At 34.2% G+C, this 17,687-nt stretch overlaps 2 protein-coding genes and 1 long non-coding RNA gene across 5 annotated transcripts; 1 reads left to right on the forward strand and 2 right to left on the reverse strand.

The window, feature by feature from the left end:
- Nucleotides 1–2,129: 2,129 nt before the first annotated feature.
- On the reverse strand, nucleotides 2,130–3,368 carry LOC135152358 (uncharacterized). The gene is made up of 3 exons (XR_010291429.1): nucleotides 3,333–3,368; nucleotides 3,054–3,106; nucleotides 2,130–2,394 (listed from the first exon to the last, which is right to left on the reverse strand). It is a non-coding gene; the product is annotated as an uncharacterized LOC135152358 (long non-coding RNA).
- Nucleotides 3,369–6,879: 3,511 nt separating this feature from the next.
- Nucleotides 6,880–11,964, forward strand: LOC108219346 (peroxisomal membrane protein 11D). Of its 3 annotated transcripts, none has more exons than XM_017392753.2 (8): nucleotides 6,880–7,021; nucleotides 9,354–9,555; nucleotides 10,542–10,616; nucleotides 10,697–10,771; nucleotides 10,858–10,938; nucleotides 11,090–11,143; nucleotides 11,227–11,400; nucleotides 11,741–11,964. In XM_017392753.2, the coding sequence occupies exons 1-8, from the start codon at nucleotides 6,891–6,893 to the stop codon at nucleotides 11,774–11,776; spliced, it is 828 nt and encodes a 275-aa protein (XP_017248242.1). In that variant the 5' UTR covers nucleotides 6,880–6,890; the 3' UTR covers nucleotides 11,777–11,964. The 3 variants fall into 3 exon arrangements, with proteins under 3 accessions (XP_017248242.1, XP_017248243.1, XP_017248244.1); XM_017392754.2 differs by having other exon boundaries at nucleotides 6,881–7,021; nucleotides 9,344–9,555; XM_017392755.2 differs by having other exon boundaries at nucleotides 6,981–7,131; nucleotides 9,344–9,555.
- Nucleotides 11,965–15,237: 3,273 nt separating this feature from the next.
- Nucleotides 15,238–16,935, reverse strand: LOC108216351 (uncharacterized). The gene is made up of 2 exons (XM_017389096.2): nucleotides 16,699–16,935; nucleotides 15,238–15,840 (listed from the first exon to the last, which is right to left on the reverse strand). The coding sequence occupies exons 1-2, from the start codon at nucleotides 16,849–16,851 to the stop codon at nucleotides 15,397–15,399; spliced, it is 597 nt and encodes a 198-aa protein (XP_017244585.1). The 5' UTR covers nucleotides 16,852–16,935; the 3' UTR covers nucleotides 15,238–15,396.
- Between the last annotated feature and the right edge of the window lie 752 nt (nucleotides 16,936–17,687).

Raw genomic sequence — 17,687 nt, forward strand, 5'->3', positions numbered from 1 at the left:
AACCCATGTTCATCACACTTTGTACCCATGTTCAACAATGATAAATGTTGAACATGGGTTAATGGGCTGTTGAACTAGTTGAATACAGTGATATTTAACAAACGATTATATTAAAACAGTAAAATTAATTAAATCATTGTTTTATTTCTACAAATTGAAGTATTTCACTATAGGTTCAACAGAATTCAACATACTATCCATTGCAACAAGTTTTTTAAACATGTTCAACACAAATCATGAAAAAATTCAACATACTATCTACTGGGAACAACATTCCAACAAGTTTTTTAAACATGTTCAACACAAATCAGCAACAAATTCAACATACTATCAATTGGGAACACTAATGCAACAAGCTTTTAAACATGTTCAACACAAATCATAAACATATTCAACAGAGTATCTACTGGAAACACCATTGCAACAAGTTTTTTAAACATGTTCAACACAAATCATGAAAAAATTTAACATACTATCCACTGGGAACAGCATTCCGACAAGTTTTTTAAACATGTTCAACACAAATCATCAACAAATTCAACATAATATCTACTGCGAACAGCACTGCAACAAGTTTTTTAAACATGTTCAACACAAATTATTAACAAATTCAACACATTATCTACTGGGAACAACATTGCAACAAGTTTTTTAAACATGTTCAACATGTTTTCAACTGAAAGGAGTACATTAAACTATTATAAATCAAAAAAATTACATTACAATTTCAGTTATTGAAAAAGAGATTAATGAATCTCAAAGATATATTTTGTTTTTCAACAAAATATGAACATATAATTAACAAAAAATACATTTAAATTTAAAACAAAAAGCATTACAACAGACGTTAAAACGTTTGATTTTCAACATACGTTTATTATATGATGTTTAACATACTTTTAGTACAGATTCAACAAATAACAATCGAAATATTCAATACTTCAAAATGTTTATTACTATTCAACACACTTCAAAACGTATATTATGATATTCAACATTATATCAATACATTCAACACTTTTTAAACTGAATAACACAAAATCAAAATAATTAACCTAAAATCTCTAACTGAAAAAAATGCACAAATATTTCAAACATTTAACCTAAATTTACTGAAACTATAAAATCAAAGCTTTTATGAAATAATGTAAAGATATTACCAGCGACCCTCTGTAATTCATCACTTTTCCTCTTTGGAGCCATTGTTAGTGATCAAGATCTTGAAAATTGAACGACGACTTCGCTTGATAATGTAGACTTGTAGTTGATTAAGATTTGGTTAAGATTTGGTGATGATGATGATCGAAAATCGCTCTGAGTAGGAGTGGGTTTGTGTGTAATGCCGTTTGTGTGTAATGGCGGTTTTCGTGCAGTTTAATTTTTTGGAGGTCGTGTGTTGTAATTAATGTGTCAGAAAAGACGCGGCTTGCAGTTATTTACAAAACTGCCACCGCGTCTTTTCAATTTTTTAATCACAGCCGCTCGTTGTTTTTTAGATCTGATGGCTTATAAAAGTTTGTAAGTTTTTAACTAAAAAGGTTTTTACCGGAACCCTCCCTTATATATATATATATATATACACACTCTTAAAATAAAAACTAGAAACCAATACAAGTTAGTGATATTCTTAGTACAATTTAGTGATATTCTCTTTAGGATTTAGTGATTTGTGTTGCAAGAATTAGTGAAAACTTGCAGAAACCACCCAGAATCTCCGTATATGTTCCAAAAACTGCTCAAATCTCCTGATCTGTTCACGTTTTCGATTCAGATGGTGGTGACGGTGGTGGAGATGGTGGAGGTGGAGGTGGAGGTGGAGATGGAGGAAGGATGATTGTGGTGAAGGTGTGGGCGGCTTGAAGTAGCGGGTTGGAGCGTTGCCGGAAAAGTGGTGGCTCCACCGCGTTTTGAAGTTAAGCCGAGTTGGAGAAAGAAGTATAAACGGGGCTGAAGGAGGTTGAAGCATCGACCAAGATGGGGTTGGTGAAGATGGAGTGGAGATTGTGTTGTTAGAGAAATAAAGGAGGTGGAGGTGGAGATGGAGGGGGCGGGCGGCATAGAGGTGGTGGTGGTTATGGAGGAGGTGACGACTGTAACACCCCAACCCGAATTACTTAATAAGAGAAGACTTACTACAATAATATTGCGAATTCATCATAAAAGTAGTAGCATTTTTTTTCCTCCAACAAAACCATATTACACACATATAAAGTCTACTTTCATTCTTTAATACAAACCATACTTAAAACATACTATAAAACGTGTCATTACTAGATAACATATAACAAAACATATAGATAGGCCATCCCCAGGTCAAAGTAACCATATGTACATCATCCAGGCGAGGTGCTGCTTCAGCTCGGTCCCACTTCTACTTTATATCTTTACCTTTACCTACAACACAAGAAAACTATAAGCTACGCCGCTCAGTAAGTAAAGTAACTGAAGAGAATTTAACACACATAAGTAATTCAACATGTATAAATGCATTTCATCTTATCTTTAGTATTTATGAACCTCGACACATTAGTGTACCATGTTTGACACATTTGCCTGCAGGGCTTTCTTATAACACAATAGCCCATGGGAAACCTCCTCAGGCGCCATTACCAACAGAGTGGCTCGTTTTATACCTTATTCTATCGTTGCCCCGTCGAGCTCAAGACCTAAGGCGGCCTTGCTCTGTGGTATCTGATCACATAGATCTTAGATCACATAGATCTTAACAACATGGAGGAGGCAAGAACAACTTATATTCGATAACCGAACCTGGCCTGCCCTTAACGGGCTACCCTTACAAGCCTTCAAAAGACTTAATAAAACTTATCTTCACGTAACAGTGACATAATTCAATTATACAATCATATTCCCAATTGATCATATGCATAATCTCATATATTTAGCAACATATGCTATCAAAACTTCTCAATAATTACACGCAACAAGTCACATAACTACAATCACCACAATCATCATAAAGTAATACAAAAATTGACAATCACCAAGGACAGATCAAACTAGTAATCTTGTGTTGCAGTTAAGTACTTTCTTACCTCAAGTCCGGTTTAAATAGCAAGACACTTTCGATCAACGTCCTTATGATCACCTAAAATCATACGTATTTCCTTTGTCATAAATCATTCTTTATGCCACTTATATAGTTTATAACTTTGGTTGAGTTAATTAATCCATGATTTAATAATTTAAACCTTTTTACATAAATTAATAACCACTAATAATATTGCAAATACTATCTAAGAAACTACTAAATAAAATACTAAAATATCATTCCATTTAATAATAGAAACTTCACACAAAATATAACTAAGTACCTCAAAGTTGAGCTAACTTTGACTGCTTCCTTTTTCAAGGATGACTTACCAAATATGATTTCCCTCACTTATATAGATGAGAGGTTGTCCCTGCTTCATCTACCAATTCGATGTGGGACTATTTGAGTTAGTGTGTGTAAAACACAAGTGACAAGAGAGTGTACTTGTGACAATAAGCTAGTTGAAGCCTTACTTGGAGACAAGGCCTCCATTGCCCAAATCATTTATGCAACTAGTTTTTGTATATAAGGTCAATAGTACTACATAAATAGCAGCCTGCTATTCATATCCCACTCGATGTGGGACTCTTAGTATAATTTTGAAACTACTTTTCAAGAGTGTGCTTTCTAGTTCACTGGTTAACATTCCCAACTATCTTATACACATGTTTAAATTCTTTTTAATCTTTTGAGAGTTCTTTTGGGCAACAATATTTCTTATAAAGCAATTTTATTGTCTTTTAATTTTACTAAGTATGGACCAAGCAAGATGCTCAAAGTCCGCACTTGGTTTCCATTCAAGAAACTCATTCCTCTTTAAGTAGGCTCTCTCAGCCTTCAACTTCCACATCCTTTCGATGTGGGAGGGGAACTTGGAAGAGAAAGAAAAGCTTGGTTTCTATTAACATTTTCCTAACCTATATATATAGGAGTGATAACTCCTTTCCTCTTATTTGCACTCGATGTGGGATACCGATCCTCCTAAAACACTCAAAATTATTGAACTTATTATACACAACAATTGAGTGATTTATTTAAACTAGTCATCTAATTGAAACTAGTCTCTTTAAATCATGTTAAAACTTTAAGTTTGTTTTAAAGAAAATGAACAGATAAAGCAAGGGCTTTAAGTCCATATCAACTTGAGCTCATGACACAAATGAGTTTTAAATAAGGGGTAAAGAGTCACCCACTTCTTCTCCTTCTTGATGTGGGAAGTAGAGAAGAATAAGTTTAAACTAGAAACTTATGTGTTTACTCCTTTGTGTTAAAGAATTCAAAACACCATTTACTTATATAGATAGATGGCTAGCATCCTTATTCTTTTGTCTCGATGTGGGACAAAAGCTATTATACTAAAATTGAAACCAACACACTTGTAAGTATATTACCACAAGTATGTGACAATATTTATAACTCAAGGATACTTCTTTGCTCATATTCCTCCCAATGTGGGAAGTGAGCCAAGTACCCATCACACCATTTGTATCCAATATACTCCATACATTATATAGTGCAAGAAGAGGTTCCCCTCTTACTTCTAATCAATGTGGGACAATAGTCTTAATAAGAAAAACACACATTAATATCCTACTACTAATTGAAAAATAATAAAAACACGTCTCACATAGTCAATAAATTTACTCAACACATATCTCAAATATTATTTATAATAAAATAAAATATTCATATTTTATTATATAGTCAAACCTGGATATTACAACGACGGAGGTGGTGGCAGTGGCGGATGTGGAGGTGGGGTTGGTGAAGATGGAGGTGGAGACGGGGTTGTTTAAGAATTTAGTGGTATTTGCTTTAGGATTTAGTGATATTTCACCTTGGTTTTTAGTTTTTAGAATAAGGAGGTTTTTATTGGAGTATGACTATATATATATATATATATATATATATATATATATATATATATATATATATATGGAAAATGTTCCACAACCAAAGGTGGATAACTAGCTTATCCATCCAACTGATCTCTAGCCGTCCAAAATAGGACAATCAACGCACAGAATTCAAAGTAGATCCTGGATAATACGCACACTAAAACAGCGTATACGCAACTTTAAAAAGCGTATATGCTATATAAAAGAGCGTATACGCTATATAATCCAGCGTAAGAACAGGTTACGCTTTTCAGTAGATCCACATACGCTACATTATATGGCGTCTAGATCCACACAGCTTCAAAAACTAAAAACACGACCTCTTCTTCCTATACACCATTTTTAGAGCATACAAACCCAATACACACAAAATACACAAAATACACCTATATTGGAGCTTATATTCGAGTTTAAAAGCTAGCTTGGATCTTTATTGGAGTTTAAAGCTTGAAATTTGAAGCTTATAGCTTGAAGCTCGGAGCTTGGAGCTTTATTGGACTTCTTTATTAAGGTTAGATTTCATATTTTCATGGCATCTTTCATCTTTTCTAAATTAACATCCCCTAGTAAGCCCATTACACCTAGTAAACCTAGAATTGAGATTGAAGAAGAAAATGATAGTGATGCTAAAAAGACCCCAATAGTGAATGTTGATGATGTTGATGATAGTGATGATGATGTTGAGGAGGTTGTGGAGGAGGTTGGGGATGATGATGTTGAGGAGGTTGGGGGTGAATGTTTTGATGATTTTTGTGAGAAACAAAATTCAAAAGATGATGATTTGAATGAGAGTTGTCCTTGTGTTGGTCAATTATTCGATAGCTTAGATGAAGCGGAGATGTTTTATAGGGATTATGGTAGACGTGTTGGTTTTGAGATGATAATTAGAACCACACATAGGCGTGTGAAAAGTAAGAGAATTTGTTCGCGTTTGTATATATGTCGGAAGGGTGGTCGAATAGTAACAAAGTCGTTGGATGAAGAAAAGGATGTTCACAAAAAAAAGAGAAATAGGGATTCTATTGGTAGAACGCATTGCTTGGCGCGGATGTACGTTGTGCATAGGGAAAAATTTTCCGTCAATCGGTTAAAATTTTTTGAAATCGGTTAAAATTTTTTGAAATCCGACTTCGCTGTATTTTTTTAATCTCCCAATAATCAATTTTCATACCATATTTGATATATTTCGATGTAATTTATAAATTTTGTTTGATTTATTATATATATTAGATTTATTATAATAATTTCAGATTGTGATGAATTGGTAAATATAATATTATTATAGTAAATTTATACGAATATATAAGTTTCGATTTTTGACAAAACATATTAGAATTTATAATATTAATGTTAAAATAGAAAAAGTAAAAAACCTAACAATTAAATAATATTTTATTTCAAAATCATTATAAATTATAAACATATAAAAATTCTGAAAATTATAGTCATTCTATTATTTTCTTGCAAAAATATGTTTATTTCTTCGAAATTTGTAAAAATATAAATTTTTAATTTTTTTTCCAAAATTTAATGTGTTACAACTAAATGCAACCATATGACATCGATATAAATTTAAATTAACTCTAACTTTTTTGAAATTTGTATAAAAATTACATTGAGTCGCTTTTAATTGTTAAAAGTATTTTTACAAATATGTTCATAAAGATTCTTAAAAGATAGTAGATTATAATAAACTGAAAAGAATAAAATCATTTTAATGAAAATCGGAAGATAAATCATTTGAAATTAAGTGTATTTTGCACCAATAGCTCTGAGCATGTCCATAAAATATGGACAGATAAATCAAATAAAAATAAAAGTCCACGAGCAGCGTCCGATTCTAATCAAATGGTGGGCGATGGCGGCTTAATCCACTCCACAAACCAGGGATTTAATTATCAGAAATGATAAAATAATGGGAAAAATTATTTTGTTTGTATATGCACGTAACCAAACAAGCCCTTATCAAACCTTCTGCTAACATTTATTTTCGTCCCAGTTGGAAATTCGAGGTTATTTCATCATCGGCACACTTCCCAACACTAGCCCATTTCTGCTTCTCCATCCTCTGGTACGTCGCTTACACACACACGCTTCATAAATATCTGTGTGTGTGTGTTTTTATAGTTCTTGAGAGTTGTTTTTTGCTTTTTCTTATCTGGGCTTCTTTGTATTTTCAAGGTACATGCTTTTTTAGATTTTCTTGATTTGTTGAGTATCAGCTGATTTTATATTGTTGGTTGCTTATTTGGGTGTTGAGTTTTGATGGGTTGTGTTTGTTTCTGTTGTTTTTGCTGTTATTATGGTGGGATGGTGTTTGAGTTGGGAAAAAAGATTGGATTTTTATTTTTGGACCTGCATATATGTGTGTTGAGTCGATTGTTAATGATTAAAGTTTAATAAAGGTGTAATTGAAATTTAGGTAGAAGAATTGTTAAGTTTTAGGAAGTTGTGATTTTGATGGAGTTTATCGAAATTTATACAAAACAAGTCTATTGGGAAATATTTTGTATTAGGGTATATACTGTTAAAGGCTAACTTGATCTTAATTGTAATGGAGTATTGTGAGAATTGTAATGCATCTTTGTTGATTTGACAGACGATGTGTCGGTTTTTTTTTATTAAAATGGTTTGTGTTTTGCTTGTGGGAACTTGTACATATGATTTGAAACTATGGTTGATCAGTGTGTTAACTGATGTATGGCACCTTACTAGCTGTTGTCTCTCTTGTATATTGATGCGTGCTTTGCAAAGATGTGAAGAACTCCAATGTTTGAGATATATGCACATATTGTTTTGCAATTAGATTTCTTTGAAATTAGTTGCATATATAAGACATATAACTAATTTCCTATGAAACAAAAACTCAGTATGTCTATAAATGTAAAGTATGCATTCTTTTATCTAGGGTTCATCTCATTATTCTGTAGGGATGTCAATATTATCTCTGATTCGATTATGGTTGCCATTGTTTAACAGTACTTTTACTTCTTTATTATAATAGTTCTTGTTACCTCCATAACTAAGTGACTTTTAAGTTCTAAAGTTCTTCGTTTGACGTGAAACAAGAGTGAGATTCTCGATAATATATTGGCCAAGACTAGGTGTTTCGATTTTGACTTCTAAAACCACACAGTAGTTGCTAGCAAATATGTGCACTGTTTAAATTTTTCTAGGTAACTTATTAAGTAGTTACAGATTGTGTTATGTAAACATATATGGTCTGGATATATATGAACATATTCACGTGTGAAAATGCATGTTTATTGACCATGTGACTTCACATGTACTTGTCCGAAAATTAGAGCTTCTTCAGGTTATGAATCAAATTTAAGAAATTCAAAGGATGGTGTAAAATAACACGACATCTTCACTGTCACTGTTGAGTATATGGTTCTAACATTTTGCTGTCTCTGGACACCTAGGAAGCACCGACACTCCAAAAAGGCTGCTGTGTCCGTGTCCGTGTCCGACACGGCGACTCGGCACCGACTCGGCTGAGTACGTGTCCGACTCGCCATGTGGCGTGTCGACACGTGACACACGTCCGACACGTGTCCGACACGCGGCCGACTCGACCCTTTAAAAAAAAACCCTAGAAAATGACTGGGACACTAGGAAATGCAAGCTCTGGATTGGAATCAAGAAAAAGGAGGGTGCACGTGTTTTAGAAATTGCCAATTTCCCTCCCTTGATGAACCGGAGATAGAGGCTGTTCTTTTTACAAAAGATGATCATTCGAATGAAAATGCAGAATAGATGTGTGTCTCATTTTGAAAGAAACTCTATTATTATTAATATAATCCAATATTTGACATATAAAAAAATAATAATTTTTATGACTTTTTTTTTTTGCCGTGTCCCGTATCCAAGACTCTTTGAGAATTGTAGAATCCCCGTGTCCTGTGTCCCGTGTAGCCGTATCCGAGTCGGTGCTTCCTAGCTGGACACTAAATTAGTTATTGGCAGTTTACTTGTAACAAAATAGCAGCCTAATATATATCTGTCCGATTAGTTAATAAATAATATGGATGTAGCCAAAATAATATTTCATAATTATGCAACCAAAATGGAATATTAATCAGAGCATTGTAATTAATTTTTGATCATCTTTGACAAGTTAAGCCTGGACATTTTAATGCTCTCCTAAAAATTATAGGCTATATGACGAAGTAAAACATAGTAAGAAATCATCATGACATTTATCAGTTCGTAAAGACGTGGATGAACTACTTTTTAAATAAAGTTATTGCGGACCAGCTCACTCCAAATCTCTAGTTTGATGATATTGCAGTTTTTATTTTTTTATTTTTCAGTTATAACTTTGGATATGTATAGATATTTGAAGTCATCTTTGGTTTATGTATGTCACTAAGCAACCTCAAATTTATAGTTTCATTCAGGTCAAATAAAATGAGTACGCTAGATGTAGCTCGAGCTGAACTTGCTCTTGCAGTACTGTATTTGAACAAAGCCGAAGCCAGGGACAAGATATGCAGGGCCATTCAGTACGGCTCGAAATTTGTGAGTAATGGTGAGCCTGGCACAGCCCAAAATGTTGACAAATCAACTAGCTTGGCAAGGAAAGTGTTTCGTCTTTTCAAGGTTTGGTTTAATATCTCTTAAAGAATATCAGTGATTTGTTTTACTAGTTCTTTTTGTTCTATTTGAAATTATATATCGCATCTTTCAACTTAACTATAATCTTAATTCAGTCTCTCTGCACTTTTTGCCCATGCTAGTTCACGGCAATTGGCTGAGACCCACATCAAAATTTACTTTCTGCCTTTCTGGATACATCCCCTTTGACTGTTTCCACATAAGAAAGAATATGTATTCGAAAATAGTCACGTATCCAAAGTTTCAGAGTTCTGGTCAAACATTTGTTTTTAAAATATTTTTGTCCTTCCTTGAGTTCCACTTCATCCTGCTTCTAACATCAAGACCACAAAACAGTAACATAAATCTTTTGTATCAGTACAAATTCTCCAAACTCGATTTAATTTGTAAAAAAAATTATTGTAGTGACTTAGCTAAAAAATGAATATAGTGGACGTAGCACAGTGAAGAAACAGTAGTTTTAAGCAAACTGGTAAAGAGGACGTCAACAAAAAGATTAGGGGGAATTGCGATGATGAAATGTCTTATGGACAAAAGAAGGGGAAGAGGCGAGCATAATGGCACTGAAAGGGCTCCAGGAGGGCAAGAAGATATCAACAGTGAGAAGTAAAAGGAGATAACTATTTTTCCCTCTGAAAAGTTGATACTGCAATCATGCAGGGTTCTTCTTCAGGATTGTGTATGTACCCAGCTTTTAAGAGTAGGGAAGGCAGATTAGCCTAAGGTTCTTGTGATAGCAGTGGAGGTGTAGCTCCATCAGTGAGGATTTCTTTTTCTGTATTTAATTGTCTATTGTCTTTACATAAGGATCAGGGATTTGATAACTTTAGTTGAGGGCTAAAAACCTGTGAATAAAATTGACATATCTTATGAGGATGCAGAATCAGAATGTAATTATATTTGTTTCATCAGTTGTTCTCTTGGTGCTCTATTTATTGGTGGATTATAATTCTTTTAAATTCTTATGACAGTTTATCAATGATCTACATGGACTTATTAGTCCTCCAGTCAAAGGAACTCCTCTTCCTCTTATTTTGCTTGGAAAGGTATGAGATGATTTTACTCAATTCTTTCTATTCGTTGTAAATTATTTTTATGTAACTCCTTGTGCCAATGCTTCTTTCAGTCCAAAAATGCATTACTATCAACTTTCTTGTTCCTGGACCAAATTGTCTGGCTAGGTAGGAGTGGCATTTACAAGGTACACAAGTTTACTTGCAAGCCATAGTTTCTAATTAGTTTCATTGAGCTTGTCTACTGATTTTCATGTTCTGTTGTGTGATACAGAACGCAGAGCGTACACAACTCATTGCCAAGATTTCTCTATACTGTTGGATGGGCTCATCAGTTTGTACTACCTTGGTTGAGGTTTGTTGCTTTTATATCTGTGTGTGAAGTTGTGGCTATATAATGGATATTTGTTGCTATGTTTCTACAAGGTTGCAAATGTTATTCTGTAAAATTGCGTAACTACCAACCAGATGCTTTTGAATCATATTATCCCTACTTTTGGGTTCAGATTGGGGAGATCGGGAGGCTTTCAGCATCAATGAAGAAATTAGAGAAGGATAAGGTTTGGGTCATTCTAGTAGCAGTCTTTTGTACATCAACTATAAAGATGTGTTAATTATCGTAGTTTTTTGTACGTGATTGCAGAATGAAGAATACCGTGCCAAACTAAAGAACTCCAATGAGAGATCACTATCCTTGATCAAAGCTGCCATAGATATAGTGGTTGCAGCTGGGCTGTTACAATTGTCACCTAAGAAAATCACTCCTCGCGTCACAGGAGCCTTTGGATTTACGAGCTCCCTAATCTCTTGTTATCAGGTGATGCATCTACCTCTATATGAGTAATTGTTTGTTTTTTTGGCAATTACAAGAAACATAAGTACTCATGCACTCATGTGTTTCCATCAAGATTCAAATCATTTACCTCGTTAAAGGGTGAGGGGCATTCACTAGGCTTCAATACCAAAATAGTCTGTATTTTTTATCAAACTGGTTCTACAAGATCTCATAACAAAATAACCGATTTGAGAGAAACCAGTACTCTAGCAAAGCAAAAGAGGAAAGCAGTGAAAACATGTTTAGGCAATAATGACAATCGAAAGAGCAATTCACAGGGGTCTCTAAATTTCTATTCTAACTGATGTACTTTGTTGTGCAGTTGCTTCCTGCGGCTCCAAAGTCGAAAACCGGTTGAAAGGGCATGGCCCTTGTGCTCAAAGTTGACAATGTCAAATTGTAATAATCCAAGCTTGCAAATCATATACATTTGTGTTGGGTTTTACTTCTGTGCAATTTATGGATTAGTAGATTTATGTATCAAATGTCTGTAACGTTCTTAGAATTTGGTTGTTTACATTAGTAATAAATAATACCTGTTGCATACTTGCATCCCTGGACAACAAATATAGTAGCTATTAATCTGTGGGTTTGCAAAGTCTTCATATGCTCGTAGCACTCAGCAGTTAGCTTATAAGTTAGCTGGAATAATGATCTCAATTTGGTCTTTTCTTTGCTCGTTTTACTGGCAGAGAATGATTTGATTTCTGCGTGATTTTGGTTGTGTTTGCTCTTTTAGAGCATTTTCAATGAATTTCTAAATCATTCTTTCAAAAAATATTAAATAGATGATTTCTAGCAAAATTATAAATTGAATATCATGATAATTTTAAATATATTTTTTTTATTTGTTCTTTATTTTCTATTTTTTTTTTATGATTTGTTAGAGAAGTTGGAGATGATATTGAAGAGGAGTGAATATCTCTGTAAATATTATTTTCAGTTTGAAGAGATTGGAATTGGAGATGCTCTTACTAGTAAAATATCGGTGGTTGACAATTATGGTTAAATATGCGGGTTTTATTCTAGTTAAAGAGCATCATACTACATAAAAATTGTGTATAAATATGAAATAATAAAAATTATAGTCCAGTAGAATAGAAGTGAAATTTACGTTAATTTCTAGTTTATTTTAAACATACATGTAACATGGCTGGGACTCGGAATCAGACAATGTTAATGCCTAATGCTACCCACACATCCCTGCTTAAGAGACCTGCCTCTTAATTTTTAATCCAATGAAGACGTTTAGCGTTGTTTATTGTTGCTTGATCTTTGTTATTGTCAATGGAGTACTTTTAGGAGGTCCTGGTGGTGGCGCGGGTGGTTGTGTTGGTAATCCTGGAGGTTTAGGGGGATATTATGGAGGAATGCCTGGTTGGGGTGGTCCTGGAGGCTATGGATCACCAGCTCACAGGCCGGTGGAAGGAGTTGAGGACATGGAGGTTGTGCTAGTGCTAGTCAAGGCGGAGGTGGTTCATATTCAATGCCAAATCCTAATGATCCAAGGTGCGGAGATATTCAAATGGCTCAGATTCCTGTTGGATACTATTTGATTAGTTATGATTGTGGTAATTGCAGTATGATTTGGTTTAGTATTTCAGTTTAGTTTTTCAAGCAGAGTTTAGTAGTTAAGTGTATCAAAGAACAGAATGGGATTTATGAAGTGTTTGTTCTTTCCATTTCTTGAGCTCCTTGTCTTGTCTATTTTTCCTCAATATTTAGTTTAAGCACATGATAATTGCGAAAATTTCCTACGCAAGCTATACATGTGCTTATTTACAAGTCTTGATTTAAGTTTGAATTTTCAGCTGACTGCTGAGTGCGAATAATTAAGTTTCTGTCGATGTTGTAAGTTTGCATTACTGAATTTACATATTTGATTCACCTTGTTTGCAGTCTAAATTGGTCGTATTTTAATGAATCTCTCAGTATATATGGATCAATTGATCTGCAAATTCTGAGAGTTATACAGTAGTAGCATAATTGGTAGTCATTACCAGTGCTTCTCCTGGTGCAGAATCAGAACGTAGAATCAGTGCTTCTCCTGGTGCTCCATTTATTGGTGATTTTTATTTTCTTAAAGTCTCTTTACGGTTTATCAGTCATCTACATGGCCTGATTAGTCTTCCAGTAAAATGAACTCCTCTCCCTCTTATTTTTCCTGGAAAGGCATGAGATGGATTTCACTCAGGTTGTGTTCACTTGGTGGAATGGAATGAAAATATATGGACAAGTTTTATGAAAAAAGAAGAAAGTCTGAGGCAATAATGATTAAACATGAGTGAGTTAAAACTTTTTATGAAGATGATGATGAGAAAAGATGATGAACAAATGGAATGACCTTTCCTTTCAAAACATGTGGTTAGATTTTTAGTTAAAATAGTTAATATAAAATGATTGAAGGAATGAAAATTATAAACAATTTCACTATTCACTCACAATTAATAATATAAATTACGTTCCATTCCCTCCTCACCAAGTGAACACAACCTCAGTTATTTCTACTCCGTTGTATATTACTTGTATCAACTCCTTAATGACAACAATTCTTTCAGTCAGAGAACGCATTACTATCAAATTTGTTTTTGTTGGACCAGGTTGTTTGGCTAGGTAGGAGTGGCATCTACAAGGTACACAAGTTCACTTGCAAACCATAGATAAGTTCCATTCAGCTTGTCTACTGATTTTAGTTGTTCTGTTGTGTGCAGGGGAGGGGTGGTCTCGACCAACTTTGCGATAACGCTAAAATTTTAATGTAAAATTTTAGAATTTTGTATAAAAAATAATTTTGGTGCTTCTAAATATTAAAAAAATATAAAACTGAACTCCCTAAATAGTAAAAAAAAATTAAAACTAAAATGAGTTAAACTAATTTTTTTAATGTTACTTAGTAAAAAGGAATACATTGTTAGCTACTCCCTCCGTCCCATTTTATGTAACCCTTATTCCTTTTTGGGACGTCCCAAAAAGAATGAACCTACAATACTTACTATTTTTGAACATTACTTTTCACTATTACACCCACTACTTTCTTCCACTATCTCTTTTCTATAATAATATAAACACTATTACACCCACTATCTTCTTCCACTATCTCAAATCTATTATTAAATATTGGTAGGTCCCACCACTTTACCCATTTTTCAACTAAACTTACTACATTTTTCTTAATCTCCGTGAAAGTCAAACCAGCTCACTCTTTTTGGGACGGAGGGAGTATTAGATTAGGCTATTACTCATCTACGTTACAACAAAAGAGTCGGATGATATTTTAAAGGATTTTTTGTCTAGCATGTGTCCGGTGGCATATGTTAAGCACCAAATTTTATGTGTTTAGCTCATTTTGATTGGTATTGTTTTTTATATAAAGGGAAGAAGTATGAAGCAATCAAAATAAACTGACTTTCTAAAATTTAATTTTAGTGTTTAGCATGTGTTTATGAGCACACTATAAAAAACCCATAAAAAAACCACATTTAAACATGCATCTAAAGTGTGAAGCACAATATTATGGGTCAGATGTTCCTATTTATCCAAATTTAAAGAATTTGTATAACTCTTGGTGATTTATGTCAGGAATGCTAACATGTATCCATTGCTAGACTATTACAGCTTATCTTGACTCTTCGTGTGTCTATTGTACTGGCTTGTCTTGACTCTTCGTGTGTCTATTGTCTATTGCTGCTTTCATATCTGTGTCAAGTACTGGCTCTAGGTGTAAACTTACTGTCCATATATATACTGTTAATGGGCTCAAAGGTTGAAGCTCAGCTGATATAAAATTTTAACTTTTCTTATCAATTGAAAACAAAGACAAGAAAACTAAAAAGATATAGCAAAGAAAAACAAAAATTACAATATGAAGGTTTCTTCACTGCGTTTGCAGCTGTACAAAAAGTGGTTAACCAAACCACGGAAATGCATAATATATGAGATGATACATATACTCAGAAGATCAAATAATCACATGTGAATTTAATCCGCCTCTTGCAGTCCTTCTAAAACCAGTGAGCCAACAAACAAACCAACTGCCCCCACTCCAAGAGATGCTGCGAGGACATCCTGTAATACTACAAGAGCAGTAGAATCATCCGGTATTACTACAATGGCAAGAATGGCTAGTGCAAAAGCTGGCAGCGCAGCTGAGGCCAAGGCTGCAGGTGAGGCGCCTGCAAAAGTTTCCACCAAGCTCAGTAGTCCAAGGTCCTCGGCTTTAGACAGCAGTCCCAACTTCTCAATAGATGATAGAGTGACTCCTAGTTCCTCAGCTTTTGATAGCAGACCTGCCTTCTCAACGTTGCTGAGGACTTTCTGCTTCTCTAGTTTCTTGAAGACATCCACTTCAACTTGCTCACTGCCTTCGTAAAAAAGTCCTGCCCCAAACCATTGCTTGCTCCAGTTCTTATCATATTTGTTTACCTGCGCCAGTGTCAATAAAATAGAGCGATCACTTATTTGAATTGGAATCCATGGTAAAACGTCACCTAGTAATTTAACATATTTAATTAATGATTAAGAGAATAATCATTATATGTTTCTACATCCCAATTACAAATTGCATTTGTTTATTTCTTCATTAATGATATAATTACCCAAAGAATAGATCCTGTTCCCTGGTTAGCTGTCATCTAACATCAAAATCTTTACGATGAGCTACATATCATAAATTTCATGGCTATTAGGATTGACAGGCCGGAATCCAAATTAACAGGCACATAAACCCCAATTTTCTTAACCACTCTGGAGTGAAGATGTGCATACAGATACATTAAATGAATATTACAACCACCAAATTTATAAATTAGAAGTTGTACCCTGTGCATAAGGCTCTGGCATCAAAATGGACTAGAGAGCTGCTTACAGTGTTATCTGATTCCGGCAAAGGGCTATAACAATTCGACTCTTCGACCATCATGTCAAGCTCTAACATTTAACATTACTAATTTTACTCACTAATAAGGCGTTATAAACAAACTATTGAGCAAATTTGCTATCCACATACCAAATACTACTAATTCCAAATAATCTAGCAATTTTATTTGGGTACATGGTGAGTTGTTGAACTATCCGGTAGTCATTACTACAAAAACAAACAACAATGGCCGTGGCCAAGGATTTGTTTTTGGGCTCTTTCCAAATTAAGCATCGTATTAAAGGAGTTCCTTGGGTGTTTATATTCAAAACAAATCTTCTTTATCTTTCCGATGTGGGACTTAAGTTGACACCGCTCTACAAACATCACAGTTGAGAATATAAACTAGTTCAACACATGCATACCTTCTTTTGGGGTGCCATGGCAAGAAATCTTGGAGCATATTTAACTGCAGGAAATATGCGACTGAACCGCAACCTTGAAGAAAGCAGAGGGTGGTCTGCAGCATTTCTAAGAGAAGCCATGGAAGAGGCAGCTGCCACTGATGTTGCAGCCATTAAAACTGGTTTCTTTTCTCAGCTAGAGGCTAGCCTTTTTTTTGTTTGTAATATCTGTGAGTATCATGTCAGCCAATCAATATATTCATATCTCTATCTGCAACATATTTAACCCATAGACTTTTATTACATTTTTATGCCTCTACTTTGAATAGTTAGATACATTGTGCTCTTATTTTGGATCACCTACAGTTTGGACCCTGTGTACTGTAATTGGGCTAATTAGGTAAATTTGTACAATTAGCCCCAGGTATTTTGTAAAAGTAGCGTCAAACTGGTCATGCAGTATACATAACATAAGCGTGATATCCGGGCCATCTTATATTGTAACTAGTTGAGAAACCGCGTGTTGCGGCGGGCTATAAAAATTATATCCAATCTGCTTGCACGGATTTAGAATGTTTCAGTTTCTTCTTTAGTTTCTTAAATAGGCTTCTATATCCAAGAATGTGTAATCAATCCAATGTGATCTGTCAGAATACATGATAAGTCATTTTCAATGGATATTATAAACTTTCAGTCAAAATATACTTCATCCGTTGATTGATTTACTGATTAGTCCATATTTTTGCATATTTAAGTGCCTATCTTTTGTCTATTTTCGTAGTATTAATCGCTTATTTATTTTATTTCAAGAAATTGTAGATAAATAAAGAAAGAAGAGAAATTGCAAGAAAATGGGAGAAAAAGAAAAGAAAAGAAGAAAAACAAAGAGAGTTGACAAGTAAGGGGGCACATGGAGGGCTATGATCTACCCAACACACAAGGCCCATGGATGGACAAGATTTGGCCACCCTATCCCTAAACCCTAAATCTCTATTTATAAATACCCCATC

This window comes from Daucus carota, chromosome 4 (assembly GCF_001625215.2).
Source record: "Daucus carota subsp. sativus chromosome 4, DH1 v3.0, whole genome shotgun sequence".
In the NCBI taxonomy this organism is placed as follows: Eukaryota; Viridiplantae; Streptophyta; class Magnoliopsida; order Apiales; family Apiaceae; genus Daucus; species Daucus carota.

Coding starts and splice junctions, on each gene's coding strand:
- LOC108219346 (XM_017392753.2), top strand. CDS start 6,891: ATGCACGTAACCAAACAAGCCCTTATCAAACCTTCTGCTAACATTTAT. Junction 10,772..10,857: donor GTAGGAGTGGCATTTACAAG/GTACACAAGTTT, acceptor TGTGTGATACAG/AACGCAGAGCGTACACAACT. Junction 11,144..11,226: donor AGAAATTAGAGAAGGATAAG/GTTTGGGTCATT, acceptor ACGTGATTGCAG/AATGAAGAATACCGTGCCAA.
- LOC108216351 (XM_017389096.2), bottom strand. CDS start 16,851: ATGGCTGCAACATCAGTGGCAGCTGCCTCTTCCATGGCTTCTCTTAGA. Junction 15,841..16,698: donor CCATGGCACCCCAAAAGAAG/GTATGCATGTGT, acceptor ACACTGGCGCAG/GTAAACAAATATGATAAGAA.